General features: G+C 47.9%; 1 protein-coding gene and 1 long non-coding RNA gene across 2 annotated transcripts; one reads left to right on the plus strand and one right to left on the minus strand.

Annotated features, from left to right (window-relative positions):
• Positions 1-309: 309 nt before the first annotated feature.
• Positions 310-4869, minus strand: LOC142898799 (uncharacterized). The gene is made up of 3 exons (XR_012928646.1): positions 2890-4869; positions 2573-2685; positions 310-598 (listed from the first exon to the last, which is right to left on the minus strand). It is a non-coding gene; the product is annotated as an uncharacterized LOC142898799 (long non-coding RNA).
• An 880-nt stretch (positions 4870-5749) lies between these two features.
• bmp7b (bone morphogenetic protein 7b) lies at positions 5750-26570 on the plus strand. The gene is made up of 7 exons (XM_076042020.1): positions 5750-6462; positions 20812-21004; positions 22139-22287; positions 23357-23560; positions 24461-24537; positions 25337-25447; positions 26140-26570. Exons 1-7 carry the CDS (start codon positions 6063-6065, stop codon positions 26287-26289), a joined length of 1284 nt encoding a protein of 427 aa, XP_075898135.1. The 5' UTR covers positions 5750-6062; the 3' UTR covers positions 26290-26570.
• Positions 26571-27391: the final 821 nt, after the last annotated feature.

Consider the following 27391-nt stretch of genomic DNA (forward strand, 5'->3'; position numbering starts at 1 on the left):
AGCAACTTTTCTTTGTAAAATGCATGCTATGCTCACTCTGCAGACTAAAAAGATAAGTGCCTGCATTGAAGACGCCTGCTTGGGACAAGCTGGGACAGGGAACAGAGCAGGGAAATTGTGGAATGCTCTAAACACCTGTTTGACATTCCACAGGTAATTTGGTCAGTGATAGTACCATAATGATGCAAATGACTCAAAACAGGTATTTGCTTTATGAAAAGTACATAAAGAAAGCAGGTATTTGCTATATGAAAAGTACATAAAGAAAGTACCACTATGTACTTTTTTTTTTTTTTTTTTTTTTTTTTTTTTAATCATGGTGCAGCTTTTTTTGAATGTGACTTGGTGACACATTTTACTTCACTTATGTGGTTACTGAATATTCACACATTGAGACATTTTTTTAAAATTACTTATGGAAAACAAAAATAAATCAAACGTAAGGCAGGCATAAAGTACCTGTTGAGTTGTGGGCCACTGGTCTCACTCGACAGCCTGTAGATATGCTCCATATTTATCAGCTTCCAATGCTTCAAAAACATTCTTGAACACGTGTGGGCCATTTGGCACCTCATTGCTGTTAGGCAGTCGTCCTATGCTGGTGGTGTTAAGCAAAAATACCCATTAGCACCTTTTCTGGCACTTGCTTATAAGCCACTTTACTGGAGCTTGCCGCTACTTGTACAAAGGTGTGTCTCCACTATGCATTTCTGTTTTTGCCTGTGGTGATGTTAGAACAGAAGATAATATACTGTGGCTGTAGAGCACACACACACACACAAAAAAAAACAACAACCATTTTTGCATCTTTGGCATAATCAGTCAAGTGGCTGAGATGGATGGATGTGAAGGTCAAGACGTAGCTGTGACAGCCATGTGGAAGGGATTTTGGTCCTGGCCAGTGTATGTTTTTAAAGCGCCGTAAGGTGAAAATGTTTTGGATTCTTTTTTATTATTATCAATAGCATCTGTTTTACATTTCACACAATACAACAAATTTGATGAGCAAATGCAACGCCCTAGAAATCCTGTGTCATCCTCCGTGTTGCATCATCTTGCAGTCATGTCACTTGCCTCTAAAAAATAAGAAATGTACTTAGATACTTCAACTGTTAGGTCATCCCGAGTCCCCACCTTCTAGCAGGCATGCTGTGTGTGTTTGCGTAGGCACTGCAGTCTTTTGGTGTGAAGACCCGGTAAGTGTGTGGGAGCCAGGATCTAAAGAAAAGAGGTCTGTGCCTCTGACCTGACCCTGAATATTTCCTAATGTGCAGCTTTACCAAAGGCCCCCCTTTCCCTGAGTGGCTTTGACAAGCTGCTTCCGTAGTAATGGCTCTTAATTTCTTAGTAATTGCTATCTCTAAGTGATGAGGGACAACCTGTCAGCCGGACCGACAAAAACGTACGGGGAAGACCACAGGTTATGAGGGTCTTTTCCCCTTTCTTTTCCCGAAAGGCTAAGACCCCCGCTGTGCCTTTGGCCCGGGAGAGATTTGCGTCGAGTGTGAGGCCCTAACCTGAGGAGACAGAGTGCAACGAGTCATGTGCTTGTCTCGGGACGAGTGTTTGTGCTGGGCTGGGAGGGGGGAACCCGGGGGAGGTAGGGGGCTGCAGGGTCAGAGGAAAGAGAGCAGGGGCACTCACTGCAGGTGAGGGGGATTAGCTGCAGCTAGAGGCCCAAAGAAACTAAATACAGATCTGTCAACCTAATCCTCACAAATAGAAAACAGAGCTGCCCTCCCTTCACAATCCACATAGTTCAGCCCATCCACCTCCTGCTCCTCTGCCCCCTCCTCCGTTTCTACCTCTGGCTCTCCTGCTCCTCTGTTTCTCATCAGCTTTTGGCCCGGGTCACTCCACTGCCTCCACTCTAATGGCTTCTCAGACCAGCGTTCCCTGAAGAGGAGCTGACGGAACACCCAGGATCCTCCCTGATTGACAGCCCAATACAGAATCACAGAGTGATGAGAACAAGAGCCAAAGGGGCAAAGCTCTGTGGAGACAACAATCTAAATAGAGCTTCTGCCCAGCACTGGCCAGGTCTTTATCAGGTGCTCACACTTCAGTAATGGATGCTGATAAATATGTGGCTGGGCAGAGGGACCAGCTTAGTGTCAAGCCTCAAATGACACAAGTGACAGTGTGTCTGACTGATAACATCCTGCTGTGGATAAGCTAGGCTGAACCAGGCACTATTGAAAGCTTAAACGAGGACGGTATCTCCGACTGTTGGTGGCACCACCTCTGGCTGATGGGTCTCGCTTGACTGCTGAAAGCAATAAATCACATCCGGGCTTATCTTGTGTTCCCGCGTGCCATAACTGGCTGTGCACAGACACGGAGTGCCTGGATGCAGGCGAAAGAAGCTACTGAGTGATGCTAGGGTGGGGAATTTTATTAGGAACAATTTGTCTTCTTTGCAATCTTTGCACAATGTTTTGGCTGCCATGCGGAGATTAGATGTTGACAAAACTAGTTCACACTACACATTTATTTATCATAGGCACGACCTTGCCATCAACGGGATCTCTCAGATTTCATCCCTAAAATCATTTCCATCTATCTTACCAACCTCCAACCGGTGCAAAGCATTTTCAGTCAGACTTGTGTTGGTCCAGGATTCTGTTACCAGTCAGCTTCCTTTCGCCCATAACGGAAATGGGAAGTAACTGCCTGCTAGGTCACCTTAAAGCCCCAGAGGGTGATGAAAAAGAAACAGAGGAAGTGGCTGTCAGCCCGATCACGCAGATCCTTACGCCAATGGGAAACCTTGAACTATAAGGACATGGCTAAACCTGGCTGAACAATTTCGATTGGTCTGCCTGTATGTGAAAGACCAATGAATGTGAATGGCTAAGGTTTTGTTCATGCGTTCCGTCGGCTCTTTACCCGGTGGATATATGAGATTCCATTCCATTCCATTCCAGTAGTTCGACCGGCGTAGGCACAAGATGCCTATGTATGCAAAAAAAAAAAGAAAAAGAAAAGAAATCATATCAGCTTCCGTGTATGAAATGAAGTGTCTGTAGCTGTTTCATACACCCACCCCCTCTCTGTTTCTGCAGTCTCACAGCTGTGCCTCATATGTTCGTGAGGCCCCTGGAAGTGGGAGACACCAGGAGGGGAACGTTTGCAATACCTCAGCTCCACCTGGTCCGCCTGTTTTAACAGGCCACTGTTTTTTTTTTTTTTTTCCCCAGCTCACACAATGGGGTACCACCAAAAATCGTACACACGGGCGAACAGGACAGGCAAGCGGGAAGGGTGGAGAAGGAGAAAAAATGAACCTCCACCCTCTCCTGTCCTCGCACCCCGACCCCATGCTGTTTCATTTGAGGGTCACTTTACCTTGGAAAACGTTTTCATGTATTTTCTGTGGGCCCGCACGGTGAGACCCCCTCCCCACTGAACTTCATCCACCTCTCAGCGTACACCGGTCTTCAAAGGACCGCTGCCTGCTGCTCTCTGAGGCAACACATGAAATAAATATTAATCTGACCTCTGACCGCATGCTTTGAGCTCCTAAATAAAGATAACCAGGCTTCTGGAGGGAAGCGCCCATTCTTAGCTACGCATTAACGAAGAGAAATTGAATTTAAGCATTTTTGTGTGCCAGATTTTTGTGTTTTTTCAGATATGTAAGAATCCCTACGAGTTCTTTCCAGCGCTCTTGTGTTCTTCTCTGAAACTCCACCCAAACGAGCGAGTGTGGTGATATGTATTTTTGCAGATTCGTTTTGATAGTTGGAACTGTGCGCTGCACTCGAAAAGCTAAGATATTGGAAATTTGAGCCAAGGTACTTGTTTCTTTTTTTTTGTTACCAGGTTTTAGTAAGAGGCAGTCAGTTTAGAACTTACCATTTCTATTAAAAAAACAAAACAAAACATATTGTCAGCCCAGGTAGTTGAGGAACGGCCGTGCATAGTCAGTGATAAGGGCGGACAGGGTTAACCTCAATTTGATTGCGCACATTTGGCGACGTTATTGTCAACGTTGGCTTCGCTATATGTCTGACTTCATACGGGAATGCGTGAGCCGCATTCATCTGTGTGCGTTGATCCAAACACAGTTTGTTCGCCTTCACTGCTTTAGTTCTCCTCGTCAGAGGCCCCTTGGTGCCGCTCACCCGGCCTGGCCTCAGCCTGTGCCCACTGTTTACTGTGACTGTCATCAGGCCCATGGAGGCCCAACAAAGGGGGGTCTGTTCCCATTGTCCTGTGCAGGATTGTCAGCCCCTCTCTGGGCATAAGCTGAGCCAAGGACTGTGGGTGAAGGAGGGGTTGCGGGAGGAGCAAAACCCAGGGTGGTGGGGGTGGGGGGTTGACCTCACCAACCTTGCAGCAAGGATAAGGGAAGAAGGAGGACAGACCCAAGACAATGAGACGGAGAGAGACAGGGGGAGGAAAAGAAAGTGGGAGAAAGAGAAAGACATATAGTCAGAACAGGAACTAGGACCCTTTCATGTCCCCACCCCTCACTCCCCCCCTCCACCCCCATCAGAAACTGCTGTAATGTAAACACCTGCGGCCATTAGCTGATTCTATCTGGGGCACCGGATAGAAATGTTTACATGTTACAGGCTACTGCTGAAAGGCCATTTAAAACCAAACAGGGGATTAGATATACAGGATGAGTAGCGGCAGGCTGCGCAAGCTCTCAGGCTGCAAGCCGTGGCCAAGGGTCGCTGGGAGGAGAATGGACGCCCTTGAAAGAGCGGAGCAGTCACATGAAATAGTCAGGAAAGGCAGCCCAGACTAGTGCAGACACATTCAGCCTCCTCGCCCCGCCTCCCCGGTCTGAAATCAGAAGTTGTCTCAGATGAAACTCTTGACCCGGCCGACAAAAGTCAAACTTTAGAGCCCCGAAAATGTAACCGCAGAGCTGGAAAAGTCCCCTCAATGGAGTGGCCCACAGGAGCCAGCTCAGAGCCCCTCCGCCGGCGGAGCGCAGAGTCGCACCAAGGGGTCGGGAGCGTTCCATTTAAGCTCGGTGTTTAAGAGGTGCCGGGACCGGAGGGGCAGACGGAGGGATGAGGCAGCTGCCAAACATCTGCACCACTGCTTGAGGGCCTGAGCTCCCTCTGCGCTCCTCCGCCGTCGCCTTTGTCGCACACTTCCTGCATCTAAACAGGCGAGGAGGTCGAAGGAGCGCGGCGGCCATCTATTGAAACGCAGCACAACGTGCCAATTGTGGGCTTCCTCGACATCAAAACACAACTGACTTTCAAGTCTCGCAGACATGTGCGGCGAGGCATTCAGAGCGTGCACCTGCAGATGACTAAATAACAGTGGCGGCATTATAAGTGCACGTTGGAACCTCTCCCTGCTGCTCTTGAAGTCCTCAACCCACACACGGCAAAAAATAATTGCTCCCTGATATGAGGCCTATTATTTTCCGTGAGCGGGCTGAAACTGAGAGGCCTATTGTCACCGCCTGCACATCTGTCATTATTGAATCCGCACGAGCTTACGCGCGCCGGGGATTGTGGGAAAGAAATGACGAAAGGGGCTTTATCACAAACCGAGGCATCAGGAAACAAATCTCACCCTAATCCCCCTTTTGTATTTGCACATGCTGCCTCAAGTCTTCCGCACTCGCACCGGCCGCAGGGGCCCACGTCGCTCTATCTCCATTAGGGAACCACAACACACGCTGCGTCTCTGCCCCGCTGCCGCTGCTGCTCCTCCCCACGCACGCCACCACCACCAACTCCTCCTCCCCCCCGTCCTCCTCCTCAGAACTTTGCTCGGGTCTGAGCGCAGCCTCCACTCCGCAGTTTGCGGGCTGGCAGCGGGGACGTGGCCGCAGGTTGTGTGGATGACGATCCCCGCGGAGGGGGAAAAAAAACCATTCAACTAAAGGGACTTTGAAGTGAAGTTGATGTACAGTTTGGCGGAACTTCCCCTCGACATGAGGGATCGCGCTTGACTCGAGGCTGCCGCTCCGCTCGCTGAAGTGTAAAAAAAAAAACAAAAAAACAACAACAACAAAAAACTATCCCAGGTTCCACCAGGAGCGTCGGCGGCGAACTGAGCCGGGGCCGGGGGCGCAATTACGCACGATGGCACCGGTTTTGGATGGACGCGCTCCCGCTTTGCTCATGCTTTGGAGCTACTGCGTCTTGGCGCAGACCGCGTTCACCAACTTCACGCTGGACAACGAGTTCCACTCGAGCTTCATCCACCGCCGGCTCAAGAGTCAGGAGCGCAGGGAGATGCAGCGGGAGATCCTGTCGATCCTGGGGCTGCCACACCGGCCGCGACCCCACCTCCACGGGAAGCACAACGCGGCGCCGATGTTCATGCTAGACCTGTACAACGCCATGTCCACGGAGGGGGACGAGCCCAGGTACTCGTACCCCTACAAGCCCGTCTTCACCACGCAGGGGCCGCCGATAGCCAGCCTGCAAGACAACAACTTCTTGAACGACGCGGACATGGTCATGAGCTTCGTCAATTTGGGTGAGTTTCGCTCTCGTTCCCCCTCTCACTGACTTAGTGATGCAAAACTACTTCAGAAAAAGAAGAGTGTTTGTTTTAAAGCAGGTGAATGTGACATATATGCAACTTGTATGCATACTTTAATCAACTAGTCACTCGTGCACACAACACACACACACACACACACACACACAGTCCACAACTTTTTGTTTTGAACTCTTATGCTACTTTGCCAGCTAACCAGGCTGCACACACTGCCAGAGGCGACTTATCACTTTATGGTGTGTTTGTGTCTCACTCATTGTGGCACTCATCATGCTTATGTCAGCCAGTTCATATCTAGAGTCAAAGGTAGACGTGGAATCCCTGCATTTGATCGTGCCACCTCACCTCGACGGAAGTGGGTTTATTGGTTTATTTTATTTGCTTATTTTTACAATAATGTTACACCTGCACTGGCATGCAGGACGCAGCAGCAAGCGCGTTTTGCATATGGAGCCGTTTCTTTTTTTTCCCCAGCCGGCGCGAGGAGTGTCACATTCCTGTGTCCCACTCTGTTTAACAGCTGTGCAGCCGGCCTAATGTTCAGGTGCTCGGGCCCGAGGGATGACGGACGAGAAAACAACTAATATGTCGGCCGCGTTGTTATCTAAAGAATGAGTAAGTCAACAACAGCGGGGGTTCAAAGTGCAGCGGGTCCTCCCTTCGCTCTTGAGACATACCTATAGGAGCTCAGACGGCCAAAACAGTGTCAGTCACCGGCTGATCCAGACAGAGTTTCAGCCGGTCGCACAATGAATCACACTGCCGGAGGGGACGCTTCACCTCTGACCAGATAGTTTGACAAAGTCCTGGGCCGTTAGCCCTGTGAGGCTCTGTGTCTTCCTCACCGTTGAAATGGAATCACCCACTCTAGGACACTTTTTTTTATTATTGCTGGCAGCAACAGTTGTCAGGGCTGTTAAAGGAACACAATCGCAGCATTAGGAGGCAGCGTCAGATTTATTGACAGATAAACATATCATTATAATTCAATTTCCCCCAACAAATGTTGCTGTCCTGGCAACCGTCCGACCCAATTTACCAACTGCTTGACGTTGTGAGTGTGTTTTGTTGCTTTGTTTTTTTCTTCTCTGTTACTCTTCTATCTATCATACCTCTGCACACACGCGCAGGCTCAAATCCCGAGCAGGCTGTGCTCGGAAGCTGCCTGGCGTCGAGTGCAAAAAAAGTTGCGCCAAGGATTTTTTTTTTTTTTTTTTTTTTGCAAGTTTGCGACGAGGCCCCTGGAAAAATCATTGTCGGAGCGACTTGGCAGGCGAGAGGGAGGTGACACTGGTGCCTCGGCTGCACCGTGTAATTACGGCGGGAGCCGCTGCATTGTGCCTATTTTCGACAGGCTGCGACACAGATGGATTCGACCGCAGAGACGCACAGAGTGGAGGGCCTCGTCGCGCAAGTGGAGGGCTGGAAGGCAAGGTTGGAGGGGAGCTTCGAGTGTCCGACAGGAGTGGGGGAAAAAAACGCAGACGTGACTGAAAAACGCTTGTTTCGCAAGGATGGCACTGCAAGGAGTCGGAGAGTCTAGACAAAGACGGGCTGATGGTTGCTGTTTCATACGGCCGGGGGGGTCGGGGGTAGAAGTCAAGTCAAAGTTCTGTGGCCATAACATCATCAACGTCGTGCGTCTGTCTGTCCTTCATTTGGACGCAGAACGCGCGCAGCTGTCGTGTCGTCGCGTTCGCTTCCTGCTGCTTTCATTCCTCGTTGTTTAGCTTCTCCTCCAGCCCCGTGTCACAACATGCGACGTGTGTCCAACAACAGCAGATCTTTATCGTCGCCCCTCTCCTTTTTTCTCCCTCGTTTACTCTTCACGTGTGAGAGAGAGAGAGAGAGACTTGGAGATGAAAGTGATGGTCGTCAAAAGCACAGACTCCCCCCCCCCCACCCCCCTTCTCATTCCTTCTCTACGTTTCTTCCCCCCTGCTTCTTCATGTTGCTGCTTGTGGCTTTGTTTTCCTGTTTAGGTTCTCTCAGAGCAAAAAGAGTGCTGCTTTTGTTTAAGCCTGTCCCTCAATACCCCGATGCCTCTGTGTTGTGCCAAAGTGCATTAGTCAGACTCTGCGCACTTGTCACTACTTCCTGAGAGCTGTTTTCATTCACTGGCTCGAGCTTTTGTCAGGCCAAAAGCTCTCTCTTCAGTGAAAATAATTTGATTATATAATTTAAGCAGCACTACAGCTGCAGGATAAAATATCCATCCAATCGCGGCAATATGCCATTTGACTTCACAATTTCAGTCTGACCAAATTCTCCGCCTTCATTGCGTTTTGCCACTCCGAGGTCAGCGTGTGCAAAGTGTTGCAGACTGCCGTGCAGCCAGTGCAGCCAGTGTGGGTGTGGGCTCTGGGACGGAGACCCAGGCCAGGGACGTCTTCTCACTGAGTGACTTCACTTTAAAAGCCCAGCTGTGTAAATGGCTTACGGCATACATTCAGAATGCACAGTGCTGCAGCACCAAACACAGGTCACCCAGGCACTGGGTGTGCGCCACGATAACATGCCAGCAAGCTAACGCAACAGACACACACACACACACACACACACACGCACAAGCACGCACACACACGCACACACACACACACACACACACACACACACACACATTCCCGTCCCTCAGTCGAGGTGGCAATGGAAAGGAGTATAATTGCAGGAAAGAAAATAGTGAGGTGCAATTTGAAACATGACTTTCTGACATTTCTACGAGCTCTCTGGTCCCCTCTGCTCATCCACTGTCACACCCTACAAGTCTCTCTCCTTTCTTTTTTTTTTTTCTTTTTTTTTTAAATGGTATTTATCTAAGTCCTAGTGTTCCAATCAGCATTAGTCAGCCACGGTCAACTGAGTAAGTTCCTCCTTATCAAACCAAAGTTTGTGAGTGCACTTATCCACTGATGTGACCTCAGGGGTGGGGAATGCGGGTTTACACGTCCAGTTCAGCGTGAGCCCGTCGCTCCCAGCGGTCCGTCCCCATGCACACAACACTCCCACATGCCCAATTTTGATGCCCGCTAGCACCTTTCGAAAACCGCATGACTATTCGGTGACTATGGGCGTCTGCTATTCACATCCTGGATGACTGGAGCGGCCTCATTACCCAGGTTTATGTGGGAGGAAAGTTTTAGTCTTTTACTGTAAGAGGTTATCATGAGGTAAATTAGTCACAGCTTCCTTATTTGTGTTCTCTTCTCCAGGAGACCTGAAGGGAATTACCTCGCTGGGTTAGAGGAAAAGAGGCAAGGCGTGAAGCCACAGTAGTGCCTGCGGTATATTGGGCGAGTCTAACAATACAGAATACCTCAAAATTTATAGAATCTGTGCGTCACGGATCAGTTGCCATGTATAGTCTATCTTTTGTGTGTCATTAAAGAATTCCGGGACGATGGCCCTCTGCCCATGTTCCAGTGACGCTGTGAGTCAGTGGCAGTTTTCCTTAAACCTGCTGTAAATGTGATGTCTTTTAAAGACACAGCGAGCTGTTGAAACACTCTCTGCCACGCGAGTTCCTGAAGTTTCTCACATTTGAGCTGCTCCTCACAGCAGATGGGACACAGTGCATTCAAGACGTCTTGACCCGACTACGGTAGCAGCACCGGCACTTTTAATTAGGCCTTGAAGGTCCCTTATTATAGAACGTTCACTTTACTGAACAATTATGTGTGTCTCCACCCCTGTCAGTGAGCACAATAGAACGAAGAAAAGTTGCAAAGACTTTTTCTTTTTCACTTTTCAAGAAAACTTAAAATTTAAAATATACAGTTCTGTAATTCATCTTTGAATTCACAAAGGGCATTTGTACTTGATTAGGACCTCTTCCAGGTTATTGGCAACACCATAGTCAGGTGCTGGTTCCAACCTTTGAGGCCGCCCAATAGTCACCTCATTTTTGTCCTGATCAAACTACCAAAATCCAACAAACCATCACTTTTAACAGGAGGCTGCACAGAATGCTGTGTTCCGTTTTTTTCTCCTTTCTGGATAATTAATCACATCAGACTATGTTACGGGATGTAAGGATCAGAATTGAAGCAGAATATGGCCCAAAACCCTGTACAATGACTACAACACTGGAAATGGCAGCAGGTTTACAAGTTATTTGGTGGAGAGCAGTCAGGAGAAGGCTCTTGCTGTGGATACATATATTTTTTATGCGAGTATTCAATTATGATACACCGCCAAACCACCAAGAGATAGACGGCCTCTATATATACCACACAGTTTTATAAACCAGGGCTCTTAACTTTGACATGTCGTATCTCATTTTTCATGCCTTTATAACTTGACCTTGACCGGATTCGCTCCATAAATGAACGGCATTAGATTGCGTGAAATCATGCTGGTAGAGAAACAGCGTCGAACACACATTTCGGCAGGGGGGGGGAGTAAAGAGAAAAATCATCAATCAACAACTCCGTTAATATTGCAGTTTGAAACATTTGGACGTGCGATCTGAGTGCGCATCCAGACATCACGTGACTTCGGTCTCTTTTGTGTGTTATTATGACACGTTGACGCTTCATCTAGAGTTAACTGGTGGGCTTGTTAGAGGTGAGTCAGAGCGCTGAAATGCATCTTCTGCCGCCTAATGGGGAGCAGAGTGGGGAATAAATGTCTAATTTATAAATTGGTGCGGATTTACTAGGCCCCGTTTGGCTCTGCGACAGCACTATGTCACGGGTTCACACACAAAGCGGCCGCGTGTTCAGGAGCGCTTGTGTCACTCCACAGTCATGCAGCTCCAGTTTTTATCGCTGACAGCCGAGAGGGCTTCCAGACTCGTAATGTGAATTGCATAGCTGCGATATCTTTCTCTTTTCTGTTTTTTCTTTTTTAAAGCCTATCGCCCTTCCATTCGCTCCCCACCCATCTCTCTATTGCTGCTCTGCATTCCTCCTCACAGTGGGCTGCCTATGGCGCAGAGGTTAGCGCAGATGTTTCCCCGTGCTTCGCCGCCTCGCGGTGGGTTTTTTTCCTTTTGCAGAATAAATTTATTTTTTATGAGTCCAACACGTCCCCTCAACCGTCACGTCTGGCCCTGTCCCCAATCTGTCACGGCCTTTCCCTTCCACCAGCCTCCTGCAACAACAGTATTGATTATCAGCGCAGGGCTCCTAGTTCTAATTGGCCGGTGTTGTGCGCCGTTTAGTCTCCCTGGTTCTCCCTGGTCCCCGCCTCCAAGAAGGTTCCGGGCCTCTGGTGCTTCCAGACGTAAAACATTTCAACACTTTCTCAAGGTTCTTGTGTGTGTGTGTGTGTGTGTGTGTGTGTGTGTGTGTGTGTGTGTGTGTGTGTGTGTGTGCGCGCGCGCGCGCGTGCGTGTTTTTCCACTCCCCACCTCAGCTCACACGCATAAACACGAGCGCCGTGGAACTGGCGCAACAGATTCTTTTTTCAGTCGTCTCTCAACTTCACGTCTCGCCTGCTGCCCCTTCTCATAAACACGCGCACCGCTCTGCTGTTAGGGTGTTGCGATGTGATGGATTTTCCTGCCTCGCTCCATCCATCTCCCACCGGAAGCACACATCGCCCCCATCAGGAGCAAAAAAAAAAAAAAAAAAAAAAAAAAAAAAACGTGGCGGAGGAGGCTACTCGTCGTATGACGGCCAGCGAATTAAAACACGTGTGCTGCTGGAGGCCTGTCATTCCCTCCCCGTCCTTGACACTGTGAACATGCCGTCGCCTCCTTTGTCTGATTTATTTAATCGCTTCTGTATACGCTCCCAGTGGAGCAAAAAGCACATGTGGAGCGAAACACATCTACACACGTCGGGTGAAATGCCCTGATTTCTCCAACCCGCACTGCTCCCCCATCGGCCATCCAAAAACAATGCTTCTGGAGCTAATTAGTGTTATTGTCTTCGTGCTCGGTTGCCTCCCGTCAGACGACAGCTGAGCAGAAGCAGAAACGGTCCCTGCCAGTTGGACGTGCCATCTCAAAACCCGGTTGTGTGAGAGAGACCGTCGTCGTTCGGACCGAGATCAAGAGTCTTGTTATCCATTCCCGTTTGCAATCTATCTCTCACTCTCTTACTCACTCTTTCACTCAGTCTCGCAGAAGCCCTGCTGTCCACCTGTTGAACCCCGGAGTCCAGAATGACATCTGGTTGTACATAGCAGAGGAGCCTCTTCGCTCTTGGCCGGGTGAAGGCACTTGCTGGGAGAAATGATGAAACACTCGGCGGGTGGGACTCGGCAATGTGGCGAGCGGTCAAAAGGCCCAGATGTACCGAGCCGTGGGCGTTCTCGCTCCTCTCCACCGACCGACGGACCCCTGTCACTGCCCGGAATGTATTATTAGTTATTCACCCGGCTGCGTTTACATTCTTCCCCGGGTCAAATGGAGCCCCAATTAGGCTGGCGACTCTGGGTCATTTTGCAAAAAATACGGGATTAGACATAAAAAAAAGAGCAAACAAGCGAGACTTCCTGGATTACATGCAACAATAAAAAAAGGAAAATGCACGATTAAGGCACTTCCCTTTCATCTGGGCAACTTTGGCCTAATTCTTTTTTTTTTTTTTTTATCAGTGACTGGCAGCACACAAGACTCCCCCGCACTTTTTACGATGGCGTGTACAAAGCAGAGCAGCTCAGTGAAGCCTGTGCTTGGCACTGCTGCAGCCACAGAGCAGTGGGGGCAGGAGGAGAAAAGGGTGATGCGAGGAGAAGAGAGAAAAGTAGAGGAAGGAATAGTCAAATACACATGGAGACATAGATCATGAATGGATGTGCGTTTTTTTTTGTCTTCTTTTAAACTGAGTGAATTCCTTTCTCTTTCCGGTTGGGGCGTAATGTGAATGCGAGCAATGCGCGTTTTGTGTTCTCGAGTTATGCGCCTCTCTGGATGTAAAACACAGTTTTAGAGTCCATGCAGATTCCTCTGGAAGTGCTGGGCAAACCGCTCGCAAGTGTGTGTGTGTGTATTATAATTTTTGTTTTATGACAAGTGATGAAATGTTTGTACCGTGAAGCATGAGCTGGATGTGGCAGGTTTGTTTAGGAAAGCGCGCAGCTGTGTTTCCCACCATGTTTCCGCCGCAGCTTTTTCTTGTTTATTTAAAAGGAGCAATTAGCTGCATTTAAAGAAAATAAACAACATGCTCTTAAAATCAGGCCAGCGTTCCCGTCATGAGAGCATTACGGTGCCACTCTGGGATGCGGGGGTAAAGTATAAAAAGTTTTATGGAGACGGCACGCGGACACGTGTGTGTGCGTGTGTGGGTCTTTGCGCGTGTATTGTATGTGGATTTTCCTGAGGTCTATAATAAGAGGCGGCTTGGCTGGCAGAGGAGGGTGTGTCCCCTGCGGCCACGAAATTAAAGAACATAAAAGCAACGGGATGAGGGCAGAGTGAGTGGGGGAAGCTGTGGCTGTGGTCACGCGTCTCAGAGTTGTTTTATCCTACTCTCAAGAGGAAGTAGTATTAGCGATGCTTGGGCACAGACGACACCACAGAGGACTGACCATGGAAGATTTAGGATGTGGCTTCTCTTTTTTCTCACCGTTGCCTTTCGCTGATGTGTAATTCGTCTTGACAGACCTATGTGGTCCAATTCCCAAGACAAGCCCATTGTCCTGCCGTCCCTTCAGTGTGAGGTTTGTGCGTGAACCGGCAAGGTTGAATCTAAATTGCAAAGACGTCAGCATACTTTACAGTTTGAATCACCTTGAGAAGCCTGAGCCTTAACCCTCCTCCCCCTTTGTCATATTTCTTTAGTTATTCTTTTTTTAATGTTCTGAGCTTTACAAATATCCACTTGCTGTCCGTGTGGGTGGGATGGAGGTGGATGTTTTAAAACCTCCACAAATTAAAGGATTAGTTTGGCGTTTTATGAAAAAAGCAAGAGTAATTACAAGGAAATTGATACCACATAAATGCCGGTACGCAGGACAGGAAGCGGCTAGCTAACTTAACTGAATGCACGCCTTGGAGAAAGAAAATGGCAGGAGGCGCTCGGACTGCCAAAGGATCAAAGATTCATCTGGCAAAAAAAGAAAAGAAAAAGATACCGCGTAATCACATAAAACGAAAGCTTCAGAACAGGAACACGGCGTACGAACAAAAAAACATTCCCAGTTCACAGTCAGTGTGTGTTGGGACAGTGTCAACTGATTCCTTTAAATAAAGCTCTCTGAAAGACACGAGTGAAACGGCTTCCCACCCTGGACCTCGGTCAGTTCCGACTCGATGCGCGCTGTTGTCCACTCGAGCACGTTTGACGGCGTGACCGTGCGGTAAAGAGGTCAGTCGATCTGCGGCGAGGCCCATTGAGCGTGGCTAGAGAACCCAGGAAGGTGTGGTCTGACCGCAAGCTTTAAATCTAAAGCCTCTTCTTCCTGCGGTTGCCGCTTTTGCTTTGCGCGCGAGGCAAAAAAGCAATTGCACACACACACACACACACACACACACACACACACACACACACACATTTTGCATCCTTTTAACGGCCGACTGGGTGGCTCACTCCTAGCGTAAAACCCAAGTGCTCCCCACCGTCCCGGGGCAGAGGTGCAGCGTAGCACCGATACATCAAGCGGGACATGATGTCACCTGCAGTCACAGGGCAGGATGTTTTCTAACCTGGTAATTGCCCTGCTGCTGGTAGTCACCCGGCAGCTTTTTATTCTTTATGGGATAAACATCTCGAGCAGCCTGCCCCTCGCCTGCACTCTCCCTGGTCTTTTGGCTCACGGAAATGATGACCCTCTTGTTCCCGTCAGAGAGTGATATACATCACTGTGGCGCATTGGTGAGGTGCGTGACCCATGCTGGGCTTATTTGTTATCTAATCACAAGGTGCGTTTCCATTACCCCTACATTTGCGTGAAACCTAAATATTGCAATAAAAAACTGGTAATGGAAACGCCTGAACTTTGAAAAACCTCTCAAATATCGCTAAAAGGTTTTGACGCTCTCATGAGGTGGTTTTTCAGACGTATCGATATAGAGGTATATCGCAAAAGTGTCATGGAAACACTTTTTTGCATTTGCGCGTCACCGGACGTGACGTACGAGGTCAGGTACCAGTTCACTTCAAGTGAAAACGGCGTGTTACGTTTGGACGGAGGAGGAGAAGACGGAATATTTTTTGCATGCAATAAAAGAGAAAAATATAACAACCATTCTTGACAGCAAACAAACGTATACAAACAAAAGCAAACGTAATTCTCGTAAATCTCGCGGGAAGAGATTTTACAAGATTAACAGTAATCAATGGAAACACCTGCAAATCGCAATTGTACTTGATTGATTGTAGCCTCTTGTTTTCATGGACGGGGGATGGTGCAGGTAGCGGTGGCTCGGTTATCTCACGAGGGCCGGAGGTGGGATATGGGGGTCAGGGAAGGGGGCTGGGTGGAGCTGTCAGTGGGGGAAAGTGAGAGCGCTTGCCAGGGGTCAGAGCCGCGCCCCCCACCAACCGAGCGAGCGGAAGCGTGCAAAGCGGGACCGAGGGGTGTGAAGGTGCTGAACAGACACTTGGGCTAATGCGAGCCGTCACATTTGTCCGCTGCTGCTCCGGAGCCCGAGGTGTTGGAGAAGTGTCTTAGGTCTCCAGGCTGTGCAGGCCCTGCAGGCCAGGGGGACGGTGAGGGGAGCGGGGAGAAGAAGGGGGAGGAGAAGCACAGGGAGGAAAAAATAGGTTACCCCAGACTGAGAAAAAGGAGACGTGCAAGGTTAACAAAACAAAAAGGAACAGATCAAATGGACAGAATTTTTTTTTTGTCTTGTGGTATAAAAATAAGTATAGTTTCACAAAGCAGCTGTAAACCAGCAGCGCATCAATTACGTCTTCTAACCGAAGGAAGGATGGTTGTCAGATCTATGATTTTGTACTTAAAACTTAACATTGATTGAAGTAAATGTGGGCGCCATAGTCGCGCAGTGTTTAGCACTGTGGCCTCACAGCAAGAAGGTTGTGGGTTTGATTCCCCCGGCCTGGAGTTTATCCTCTCAGTGTCTGCGTGGGTTTCTTATTGAGTTACCAACACACTCTTACAACACACGCCAAATACTGTAGACTACTTTCTGGAGATCAGTAAACACCGAACAGCGTGAAATCTGAAGCGACGCTAACAGACTTCATCTGGTAGCGGCCGTCTGGTTTCCAGGTGCGCAGCCCATTTTGGAGTCACGGCCCTGCAGAAATCTCTGCCGCGGAGCTCGCGTGTGGCCGGCGAAAAGCCAAAATGATGCAGGTTCAACCGTGCACCACCGGCAGTCGGCACCGAACACAAATCCGATGTCGGCCTGTCTTCGGGTTTGCTCGGGTTTTTGAACACGTTTAAACGCTGGTGCGTGCGTTTGGTGCGCTTGCACGTGCGCGCCGCTGCATCTCTAATTACGGATTGCAGAAAGCCATAATGATTGTGTTACCATGCATGGCGTGACGCACAAGACCGTTTGCTGCAGAGGAAGCACTTTGCGATAGATGCGCGTGTGCGCGTGCACGTGTGTCAGGAAGAGGCGGACGAGCAATGCGATCAGCACGAAGACGCTCGTGTGACACGGCAGGGTGCGCTCGCCATGCTTTTGGTGTGTGTGTGTGTGTGTGTGTGTGTGTGTGTGTGTGTGTGTGTTTGCGACACAGGTGGAGCGACGGCTGCCAACTTCCTCTCAGAGGAAGTCATAAATGCACCCGCTTGGCTTTGACTGCGCCTCTTCCTCTCGTCTAATGACTGCCATACTGCAGCGACGGCCTCTCAGGAGCCGGGAGATCACGGCAGCAGGCTTTCGCCGCGACTCCTCGCAGGATGCCCGCTTGAATTTTTTTCCCGACGCATTTAAGAACATGCGCGTTGCACTTTCACAGCAGCGACCAGTTGTTTTCACAAGTAAAGATTAAGAGGTTTTATGGTGAGGAAGGGAGGGTGGCAGGCAGCTGCTCTGGGGGGCTTAAGGACAGGTCTGATCTCTCCCCAGAGGGAGTGCACCTGCGCTGAGTTACAGGCACAGGGAGAGACTTTGTGGTGTGACTGGAAAGTCAGCAGAGCCCCGGGTCAGGGAGGTTGCAAGGGGAGCAAATCATTTCCTCAGTGGATAATAAACTGAAAATATATCAGGTACTTGGAGCTTTGTTGTTGTTGTTTTTTTTTTTAGGGGTAATTGCAGTTGAAGTTTCTTTTATAACATTTTTATACACTCATTAGCTACTTCAGGAACAAATTGTTCAATTTGTGCATGTAGACGGCGTGGAGACCACGTTTTGATGTTCAAAGTCATTCTTCGAATGAGGAATTTGACTTGGGGTAGTGACTCTGAACATGTTGAACTTCGTTGTTTGTCGTCAGATGGGCTTCTGCTCTGCTGGGAATTCTCACATTGAACCATCTTTAGGGTGTACAGAGAATTAACCCAAAAAAGAAAGAATATCCAATGAGCTGCAGTTGTGTGGAGCAAAGTCCCTTGTTGGTGTCACTGGTCAGAGGTCAGAACGAGCAGACTGGTTGAAGTCCAGCGAAACTTCTTTGATCTTCTGGTAACAACCAAGATCTGCAGAATAGCATCTCTGAACTTGTGCAACCTCAAAGCATTGTGTGTAGATATACACAAGCTCGCTTGTGGCTACTAGCAAGGCGTACCCAATAAAGTGGCTGGCGAGTGCATGATCGCAATAATTAATGTGTTGTGTTTATCCATGTTCAGCAACAGACTATAAAAAAAAAACAACTATGCAGAGGACAGAAACATGGAATTAGTTCCACTACCCAAATAGCATCAGATTATAAAATCAAAATAAAATCATTCATTAGTTTTTATTAGTCATGATGACTATGAGTATGGAATTCCAATGACGTGACAGTCATAAATAAAAATATTATGGTTTGACAGCATAATGACAGCATCATTTTTTAAATGTGTTATTCTTATTCTGATGTGTCTGGGAAAATCCTGCATAAAAAAGTACCACCCACATTTTTGTAGCCTTAAAAATTATATTTTAAGTTGTAATAACATAATGGCTCTTGAGTAAATAATGACACAATCCGTTTTATTTTTCTTCTTCAGAACACAATATCAGTGGCTTGGAAACTGTGACCTTTTGAGACTGTGGCACACCTTCAAAACCAGCAAGCGGCCCATGACTAGTGTGTCTGTCTGGCGCCTTCACAGTTTAAGGTTGTTAATCCTCAGAATGTCCTGAAAGTGGAGGGTATAAACTGTGAGGATTACAAAATCATGCTTGTTTGCTGTAAACTATAACATGCCAGGAAGAAAACTGCGGACTAATGCATGTGTTAGGGAAGATGGATGAGCTGTCCTGTGGAAATAAATTTGAATTGGATATAACCCCAAAACAAAAGTTGATCTTTTTTTTTTTAAGGATAGTCATGAAATTTGAGGCAACGTCGTCTCTATGTTTTACAATAATTAAAACCTTTCTTTCTTCCTCTGTTCAGTCATTGCACAGAGCAGTCTTTGTACAATGTCCTTTAGCAAGTGGGTTTAATGGGGACATAAATGGAAGGAGGGTCCATAGGGGAAAGTATCCACTGGGGAAACATTGACGAAGGGGGACTAACAGGCTCACAGGCACAATGAGGCAGGTGTGCAGTGAAAGACCTGACACTGGAGTGTGTGAAAGACACAGACATCTTTGCACGCTACCAGTGACTGCTGGAACAGAACCAGTCTGCCGCTGTCCTGCTTTTGCTTTGTAGTTGTGTGTGCAGATGACGCACAGTTGCATGGGTGTGTGGTGGTGTGGTTTACTTAACCACTGGCCACTTATTAATTGAAGCATTTGTCAACATTTTGTTATCAGTCATAATTAAATCATGACCATGCAATGTTTTAATGTTTCCACGAGACTGCAGATCAGCTCAGCACCGTTGGCCTGAAACATCTGGACCTCTTTCAGATGAATAATGCAATTTTGTCTTTTCATTTTTGGGATCCAGCAATGTGATTAAGATTTAATAAATAATATTGATGGTTCTGTCGGCTTCAGTACTCTTCGCTAGTGCTTGTTAGCATGTTAGCATGCTGGCACATTTGGCATTTTAGTGTGAGCGCCACTGGCTTGTCAAGCCTTCTCTTAGTGTAGGAAAAAAGAAGCAAAGATTTTACAACGGCATAAATTTCTTCCGCTCCTCATACATCAAAGCATGTATATGTTTGTATGTGTCACGTCTGCACGCACATGCATATATGTGGGGGGTCTGTCTGACTGTTGGCGAAGAGGGAGGTGAAGGGAGAGTCAGAGAGATGATGAGAGACAAGGCACTGACCCCTGGGATATCCTGCTGAGACAAGAGTGCAGCAAGGTCGTGGGGTCCACTTCTAGGGGACTGAAAGGGGGAGGGTTTGGGGAAACGAGAGAGGAGGCGATGAGGATGGGGTACACCAAACATGGAGGCCCAATTCATGAGAACCAGATGAAGGGTGGACTGGATGACTCTCTGGGGCAAAGAGAGAAAAAAAAGAAGGGGGAAGAAAGGGGCTCATAAAGCCGTCAGAGTTCAACCTTCATTTCTCTATCATTGGCTACTCAGTGTGTGCCAGATGCCTGGTGGTGTTAGTGCTCGTAAATGTTTTAGTGATAGGCCAACATGTGTACTGCATATCTTTAGATGTGTTTAATCTGTGACTGACCAAGAGAGAGACTGAGAGGCTGTCAGTCACTTGCTAACAAGGGGATGGACTGTGGAGGACGAGGAAACTGTGGAGGATCTGACTGGAAAATACATTACTTGTACGCCTGCTTTGTTTTTGTTTTTTCATTAAAAGCAGTCACAAAAAAGCTTTAGTTTCACGCAAAATTGGTTTAATATCACAAGCCCGAGAGATAAAGTGATGAGAAGCTGTCTACACCACCTTTGTCAAGCTTGTGTAGTGCAGGTAATCTTAACTAGCTAGCTACGTCTAGACCATCTTGCCGCCAAGATGATATGATGCACCCAGTGACTTTAAGTCTACAAAAACTACAAACAAATAATAAATAAACAGAAAATAATGCATCAACTTGCATTTTTAACACCCACGGGCACAGCTGTAGTGACACAAATGCCAAGTGTGCATGGGAGGCACAAAAAATAAAGCAAGTGATGGTATCAACATGATGTGAACACAGGTCATTTGCAGGACTGGAATTATTGGTCAGATTCAGTAAGATATGCAGAATGTCATGCACTATTTAGGAACGAGGAATGGTTGATCTAAGTGGTGCAGCTGCAGCTAGCCGCTAAAGATGGGCTAGTCTTCCGCATAAGCCTGACTCACACCACACTATCATCTGCCTATACCTGCACCTCTGTCTGACGCGTTTGCTTTTTATCCTCAACGCTTCCCTTTTTCCCCTTTTCTTTCAGTGGAGCACGATAAGGAGTTCTTGCCAGTGCGAAGACATCACAGAGAATTCCGTTTTGACCTGTCACGTATCCCTGAGGGCGAGGCAGTCACTGCTGCCGAGTTTCGGATATACAAAGATTTCATCCATGAACGTTACGATAATGAGACCTTCCGTATCAGCGTCTATCAAGTGCTGGAGGAACACTCAGACAGGTGAGTGTTTTTTGCACAAATGTCCCTCAGGACCGTATGGATGGGTTTGTGAATCAAGGTGGCTCCCTGGCTGTAGGGTTTCCCAACAAATTCTTCTGATATTGCTGCTCCTTAGAACAAATTCTCCAGGACTCTTGTTACATTCCACCACTCCATTCCCATAATTGAGCAAAGGTGCTCTTTGTCTTTGATGCCTCTTTAAAAAATTAAATAGGAAGGTTAATAAGGTGGTAGGTCTGCAACTCATTGTCAGTGCAGCGTCACGGTTACTAGCTGTGCTCAACGTTCTTAATCTTTTACGATGAAAAGAGTTTTATTAAGACATTCCCAAGTGGTGCATTTGTTTTTGGCTTGGTAAAATATGCTTTTCATATTCCTCTCAAATTTTATTGAATGGGAATTTTATGAAACCATCTTACCAATAATAAAAGCATGCACACCCATAATGTTCTTCTCAGAACTGGATCGGAGCATTAAATCTCTCTGTGTAGCTTTGAAGATGCGTGCTAATCGGGAATGGCCGAGGCCTGCTCTCCTTGACCTATCCTGAAGGTTTCTGATGTCCACTGAACAACACCGTCATTTGTTCCTTCGACAGAATGGCTCTGGCCACATGAATGAACCAGAGCACTGTGACACACTATCTGTCCTGGACAGAAAATAGGTCGGGACACATGACCAAGTAAAGAAAAGGGACTTTATTTTCTGATAGAACGATTGCAAAATCCAGAGTCTGTTGCTGGACAATAGCAGTGACTCAGCTAAGCCATTTAATTAAAGATTTTAGAGTTTTTTGTGTTCTTTGCAGCTGTTTTTTTTTTAATGTCATTGACTTTTTGGCTCTCCTACAAAATTCCAGCCAGTGACGGACTGTGTGCAGTGTGTGAACGGACTGCCCGTTTATAAAGGCATTATTGTCAATTAAGAAAAGTCCCCCTGGGCCTCACCATCTGGAGCCCTCATCCCTCCCTCATTTTCTTTCTTGCTTCATCTCTCTTTTTGTTCCACTCCGTCACACTCCTGACTCCCTCTCTCCACTCCATTACCCTGCTCGGCGTTTCGGTCACTTGAGTTAACACTGGCTTTGACCTGTCCTTTGTAATTGTGCGTATAATGCCTGCTCTCCTTGTCCAGGGAGTCGGACCTGTTCCTGCTGGACTCGCGAGTGATTTGGGCCGCGGAGGAAGGATGGCTGGTGTTTGACGTGACTGCCACCAGCAACCACTGGGTCCTGAACCCTGGCAGGAACCTTGGCCTGCAGCTGGCCCTGGAGAGCACAAACGGTGAGGGTCACTTAGATCATTGCGGCCCCCAGCAATGAGGAAGTTGATGTTGGCTGGTTGCGACAGAGCAGCACCTGAAGATCTAAGAAATTCGATACTACCACAAACACACAGAAAAGAAAACTTTCTGCAACTGACAAAGTATCCAATGAAAAGTCAATCAAAGGGAGCGTTACATTACGACATGTGAAAGCCTGCGTCCTGACTGTTCCCCTGGAGATGGAAACAATGGGCTGAGTCATCTTCCGCGGCAGAGATAAATCAGGCTCTTTCCCCACGTTGTTCAACCATCGTTTTCCAACCGTCATACCCTCAGCATCATTAGAAACCATGCAGAAAGTACACTGCGCTATTGTAAAGATAACATCCCAGCGGGGGTTTGTCATCTGGGTTTTTTGGATGTTTATCAGTTAAACACATAGTCAACAAAGAGTGCGAGACACGAGTGAACATCACCTCCCATCGGGACAACAGGATGCTTGTTGCTTTTTATTTTTTTTTAAACAATGAAACACAGGATCCGTCCTTGTTTTTCTATAACAGGATGGGGGTTCCGGCAGAGGCCGTGGACATGTGAAGGCTGTGTTTATGTGCTGGGATTGAAAGGTTAGAGGTGAGCGTGTACAGACAAGCGCATGGGACGTTCCCCCGCCGGCGGCAACCACAAAAAGCCTTGATTTATGCCACCAGACGACGATCAGACGCCTTTCCCTCTGTGTGAAAAGTTGATAAACACCGCTGGCGCGCACATGCGTGCGCTTGCTAAGGCAGCAGCCCACGCACGGCAAGTGCGAAACCGCGTGTAGCTGCTCTTTGAAGTGCGGTAGCACACATCTCCTGCGAGGGTTGGAAAGATTGAGGGAAAAGGCGTGTGAAGCTAAAAAGCGGCTGTATTGACCCAGTCAGAAGAAAGGGGGGGGAGGGGTGGTGCCGACACGCAGAATAAACACAGGCCGCACCAAGCTAGCGCACGTCTATTTGATCTCAGAGTTTTCCCTGTGCTCTTGACACATCGGACTTCTGCGCAGGACACCTGCCCACTGACTGCCCTCTCTGTCTCCCCCTGCAGGAGAGAGCATCAATCCTCGCGTGGCGGGCCTAATTGGCCGCAATGGGCCTCAGAATAAACAGCCTTTCATGGTGGCCTTCTTCAAAGCCACCGAGGTGCACCTGCGGAGCATCCGCTCCACGTCGGGCGGCGGCAAACGGGGCAATCCCGGCCGCTCCAAAGGGGCCAAGAGCCAAGAGGCGCTCAGAGTGGCCAACGTCGCAGGTAAGCGTTCCCGCCGCCCCGTGTTTAACCTGGTTCACGCTTGCAAAATAAATGAAACCCCCCCGGGCGCAGACCGAGTCAACAGCAGAATGCCGCCGGTCCTGTTGCGTTTCCTCCCGAGACAAAACACCAAGTCACGGCTTTGGCTTCAGCAAAAATTTCGAGAGACAGGCCTGTGTTTATGTGAAGTGCTGAAACATTAATGCCTGAGCGTCGAATATCCCTCTCCGCTGTCTTTGTTTATTTACACAAGATTACAGAGCGGACGGAGCCAAGTTTCCCTGCGCGGAGGTGAGGCAGTGCAGGCTTTTATGGCAGAGCACATCTGCTCCGTGCTGCGGGGAGAGCGGGGCCGCAACACATGTTGCCAAACGGGGGTCTTCTGCTTCTGCTTGGGGCTGCAGTGGTCTCGAGGTGGACGACAAGAAGCAGTTCGCTTGCGATGGCGAGCGCTGGAGTTCCACCAGGGTGGGGAGTAGATTTATCGTGGGGCCAAAAGCACCCCTCGTTTTTCACACACAAATCATGTCAAGGGAAGCGAAGAGCAAGACAAATGTCTTGGAGATAATAAATGAAGAGAGGCAAGAGCACTCTTTGTACACATCTGTTTCATTTAGTGGGAAGTCAAAGCCTAGCTGAACGGCCTCCGAGCAGGGTGGCCCATTAAATCAAAACAATTACCAAACTGCTGCCATAGCTGGACATGATTTTCTGTAACCATTGTTTAAAAGCTCGTGTTTGTGCGAGGTCTGCATCGAGGGCTGTTTTTTATCATCGCGGGCCTAATTGGGGCCCCGACTTCGGTAAATAGTGAGTGCGGCCGAACGGGATAATGACATGCGTTGAAGCATAATGCCTCTCTGCCTTTATTTTTAACTGTCTGTCTGCTTTCTTTCTCAGAAAACAGCAGCACTGATCAGAAGCAGGCGTGCAAGAAGCACGAGCTCTACGTCAGCTTCAGAGACTTGGGGTGGCAGGTACGGACAGCATTCCTCTCCCAGTCGGCCCAACGGGAGCCAAACCCAAACACTCCTGGCTTGCTGGTCGGGTCCCAAAAATCTTTATTGATGACACACCGAAATCTGCCCACGTAATGCCGGAGCGCAGGACTGCGATATCTGCAAGGAGACGAGCCCAACACGCTTGTAAATTCTCAGCGTTATGCAATTACATCGCTCAAGACGTTTTACTACTTTTTTTTTATGCGCACTCCTATAAAAGTTTCTTGACACGCTACTAATTAACCAACACATTGTTTCATACTTCAGCCTGTACATTAATAATGATTCACCATCTACTCACAAGAAAACAATTCATTCTTTCATTCATTAAACACTAAAATGTTCCCATACTACACACCTTGACTGATTTTCGTGCACTCATAATGATTGCAGAGCATTCAAGAGCATTATTTCTTAAAACTTGTTATAATGTAGTTCGATGCTGAAATGAGTCAGTGACCCCAAACCTTTGAATGAGAGCGTAGATTATTTCATTCGATCAAGGTGCTTACCTGTTCCTTTATGACTTATACTCTTGGTTTATCTAATTCATCAGTGTAAATAATAGTTCATTTCATTATGACCCGGTAGCTCGACAACTTTCGACTTGTCGCCTCTTATCTGCTTATAACCAAAGCTGGTGATTTCACATCTTCCCCCCATCTAAAGATGTGCAGCCGTAGGAGTCTCCGCTCACTGTATTTCTATTCAAGGATTATTATTATTATTATTATTATTATTATTATTATTCACCATTGTGTCCCTTTTGTCGAAGGACTGGATCATTGCTCCGGAGGGATACGCAGCGTACTACTGCGAGGGAGAGTGCGCCTTTCCACTCAACTCCTACATGAACGCCACAAACCACGCCATTGTGCAAACCCTTGTGAGTAACCACAAAAGCCAGGAGCAGGAGCCCAGCAGTCATGTTGGGAGTCTTAATCATCTCTTCAACTGTCAGCACAATGCCGCCTCGAGCTGCGAGCCGTCTTCTGTATTCTGTGATCCCGAATGGTTGCAAACTTGGGCTGATATGGATTCTGCAAAGTGGCAATTAAAGTTCCAGTGTGCAGAATTTGGCTTGATTTATGATTTTTATATTGGTAAAAATTTGATATATTGACCATAAATATATTAATGAAAGTGTATAATTGCAGTACAATAAAGGTGGTTTGGTTTTCCCACCCTTAGAACGTCCCTCATATGTATATAAGAATATCCCTCTAGCAAGGGTCTTGCTCCCAGTTAGTTGCCATCTTGCACGGCCATATTTCTAAGGAAGCCTGTTGTGGACAATTTAGCTGCCTGACAGCGCGTTTCATAATTATGGTGAACAGTTGCGTCAAATAAACCAACAAAGAAGGTGGACAAGGTATCCGTGTTTGGGTGCGCAGGCCACCGTAGCTCACAGGCAAGCTCAGGAGAGAGGGAAAGAAAGACGCTGCAATCTAAAATGCAACCACTTGATGCCGCTGTTTCTTCTTCAAAATATCCAAATATTACGCACTTAACCTTGAAAAAAAAAAACTGATCGGCATCTCCTCATTTCAACACTGAACAAGTCTTCGTCTCCCCCAGGTCCACTTCATCAACCCGGACACGGTGCCGAAGCCCTGCTGCGCCCCCACGCAGCTCCACGCCATCTCGGTGCTCTTCTTCGACGACAGCTCAAACGTCATCCTCAAGAAATACCGCAACATGGTGGTCAGAGCGTGTGGCTGCCATTAGACCATCGCCGAGCCGCGCATGCATGCCGGCGAGCGGGAGAGGGCTTCTCCTCGCCACGGGAGAACGCTCGGAGCGGACGACAAGGCGTACAACAAACACGTGTACGCTGGGAGTTCAAGCGAAGTGGGGGAAGGGAGGGGGCGCTGACGAGACTCCACTGTCATCCTTTAGAGTTGCCCTTGAAGTCGTCATCGTGCCGAGTGGCTGAACAAACACACACATTCGTGCTTTCTACTGTATATACAAGACATTAAAAGCCGTGACTTTTGTCCCTTTCATTAGCTGTTGTCATAGTTTATCCTTTAACTGTAGAATAATGCGTGTGCCTTGATGTAAAATACTGTGTAAATATTTCTTTTTCCAAACAAAACACGACATGTATTTATTACTTGGCTGCGTTTTCTCCTGTGTGTGGTGCCGCTTGTTCCCTTTCATGCGAACGTGCGCGCCGCCACTGGCTGGAGTGGGGAATTCACTTGACAGGATGCTTACAGGAACGTGTGTGTCGAGCGCCAGACTCTGCACGAACGAGGCCAGACAGGTTTCTGAGGACTCAGTGTCTCGACGTTATTTTTATTTTTTTTTTTATCCGCCGAAGCTTTTACCTGACGCACAATCAGCTGAACTGTCAGAGACACAGATGGGAGCGGGGAGGCGGGGGAGGAGGAGGAGGAGGCATTGTGCTCTGCGCTCTCGACGTTTTCAGGTTGATGTTCCTCTGCTGTAACACAAGCTATCATATTTAAAAGGTCTATTTATTGCGGGCTGACTAGGCTCCGTCCTACCGAGAGCTCCGACGCGGCAAACGAGTTTTACTGCTGAACTGGTGCAACAATAAATTAGGGGAGAAGCAGCAGAACTGTTGTGAAGAGTTGTTATTTAGAATGCCGTGTTGACACAGGACATCAGGTGCAGTTGTGCATTCTTGGTTCCCTCACAATATATATATATATATAATTTTCTCAATTGTGGCTTTGTCTTTTATCAGATGTCATGATTGGAGGTTACCTAAGGTTATAGAGCAATCCAGATTTAAAGTTTGGAATTCATTTATTGAGAACAACACTGTACACTAAATTAACTCGGCCTAAAAGGTCCCTAT

This window comes from Nelusetta ayraudi, unplaced genomic scaffold (assembly GCF_046127955.1).
Source record: "Nelusetta ayraudi isolate G7.1 ecotype Tasmania unplaced genomic scaffold, CSIRO-AGI_Nayr_v1 ptg000070l, whole genome shotgun sequence".
Classification (NCBI taxonomy): Eukaryota; Metazoa; Chordata; class Actinopteri; order Tetraodontiformes; family Monacanthidae; genus Nelusetta; species Nelusetta ayraudi.

What these genes read in the sequence shown, in the direction of transcription:
- bmp7b (XM_076042020.1), top strand. Translation starts at nt 6,063, where the DNA reads ATGGCACCGGTTTTGGATGGACGCGCTCCCGCTTTGCTCATGCTTTGG. An exon ending in GGCCCTGGAGAGCACAAACG is followed by an intron (nt 22,288 to 23,356) that starts GTGAGGGTCACT and finishes CTCCCCCTGCAG; the next exon opens with GAGAGAGCATCAATCCTCGC. An exon ending in ACGCCATTGTGCAAACCCTT is followed by an intron (nt 25,448 to 26,139) that starts GTGAGTAACCAC and finishes CGTCTCCCCCAG; the next exon opens with GTCCACTTCATCAACCCGGA.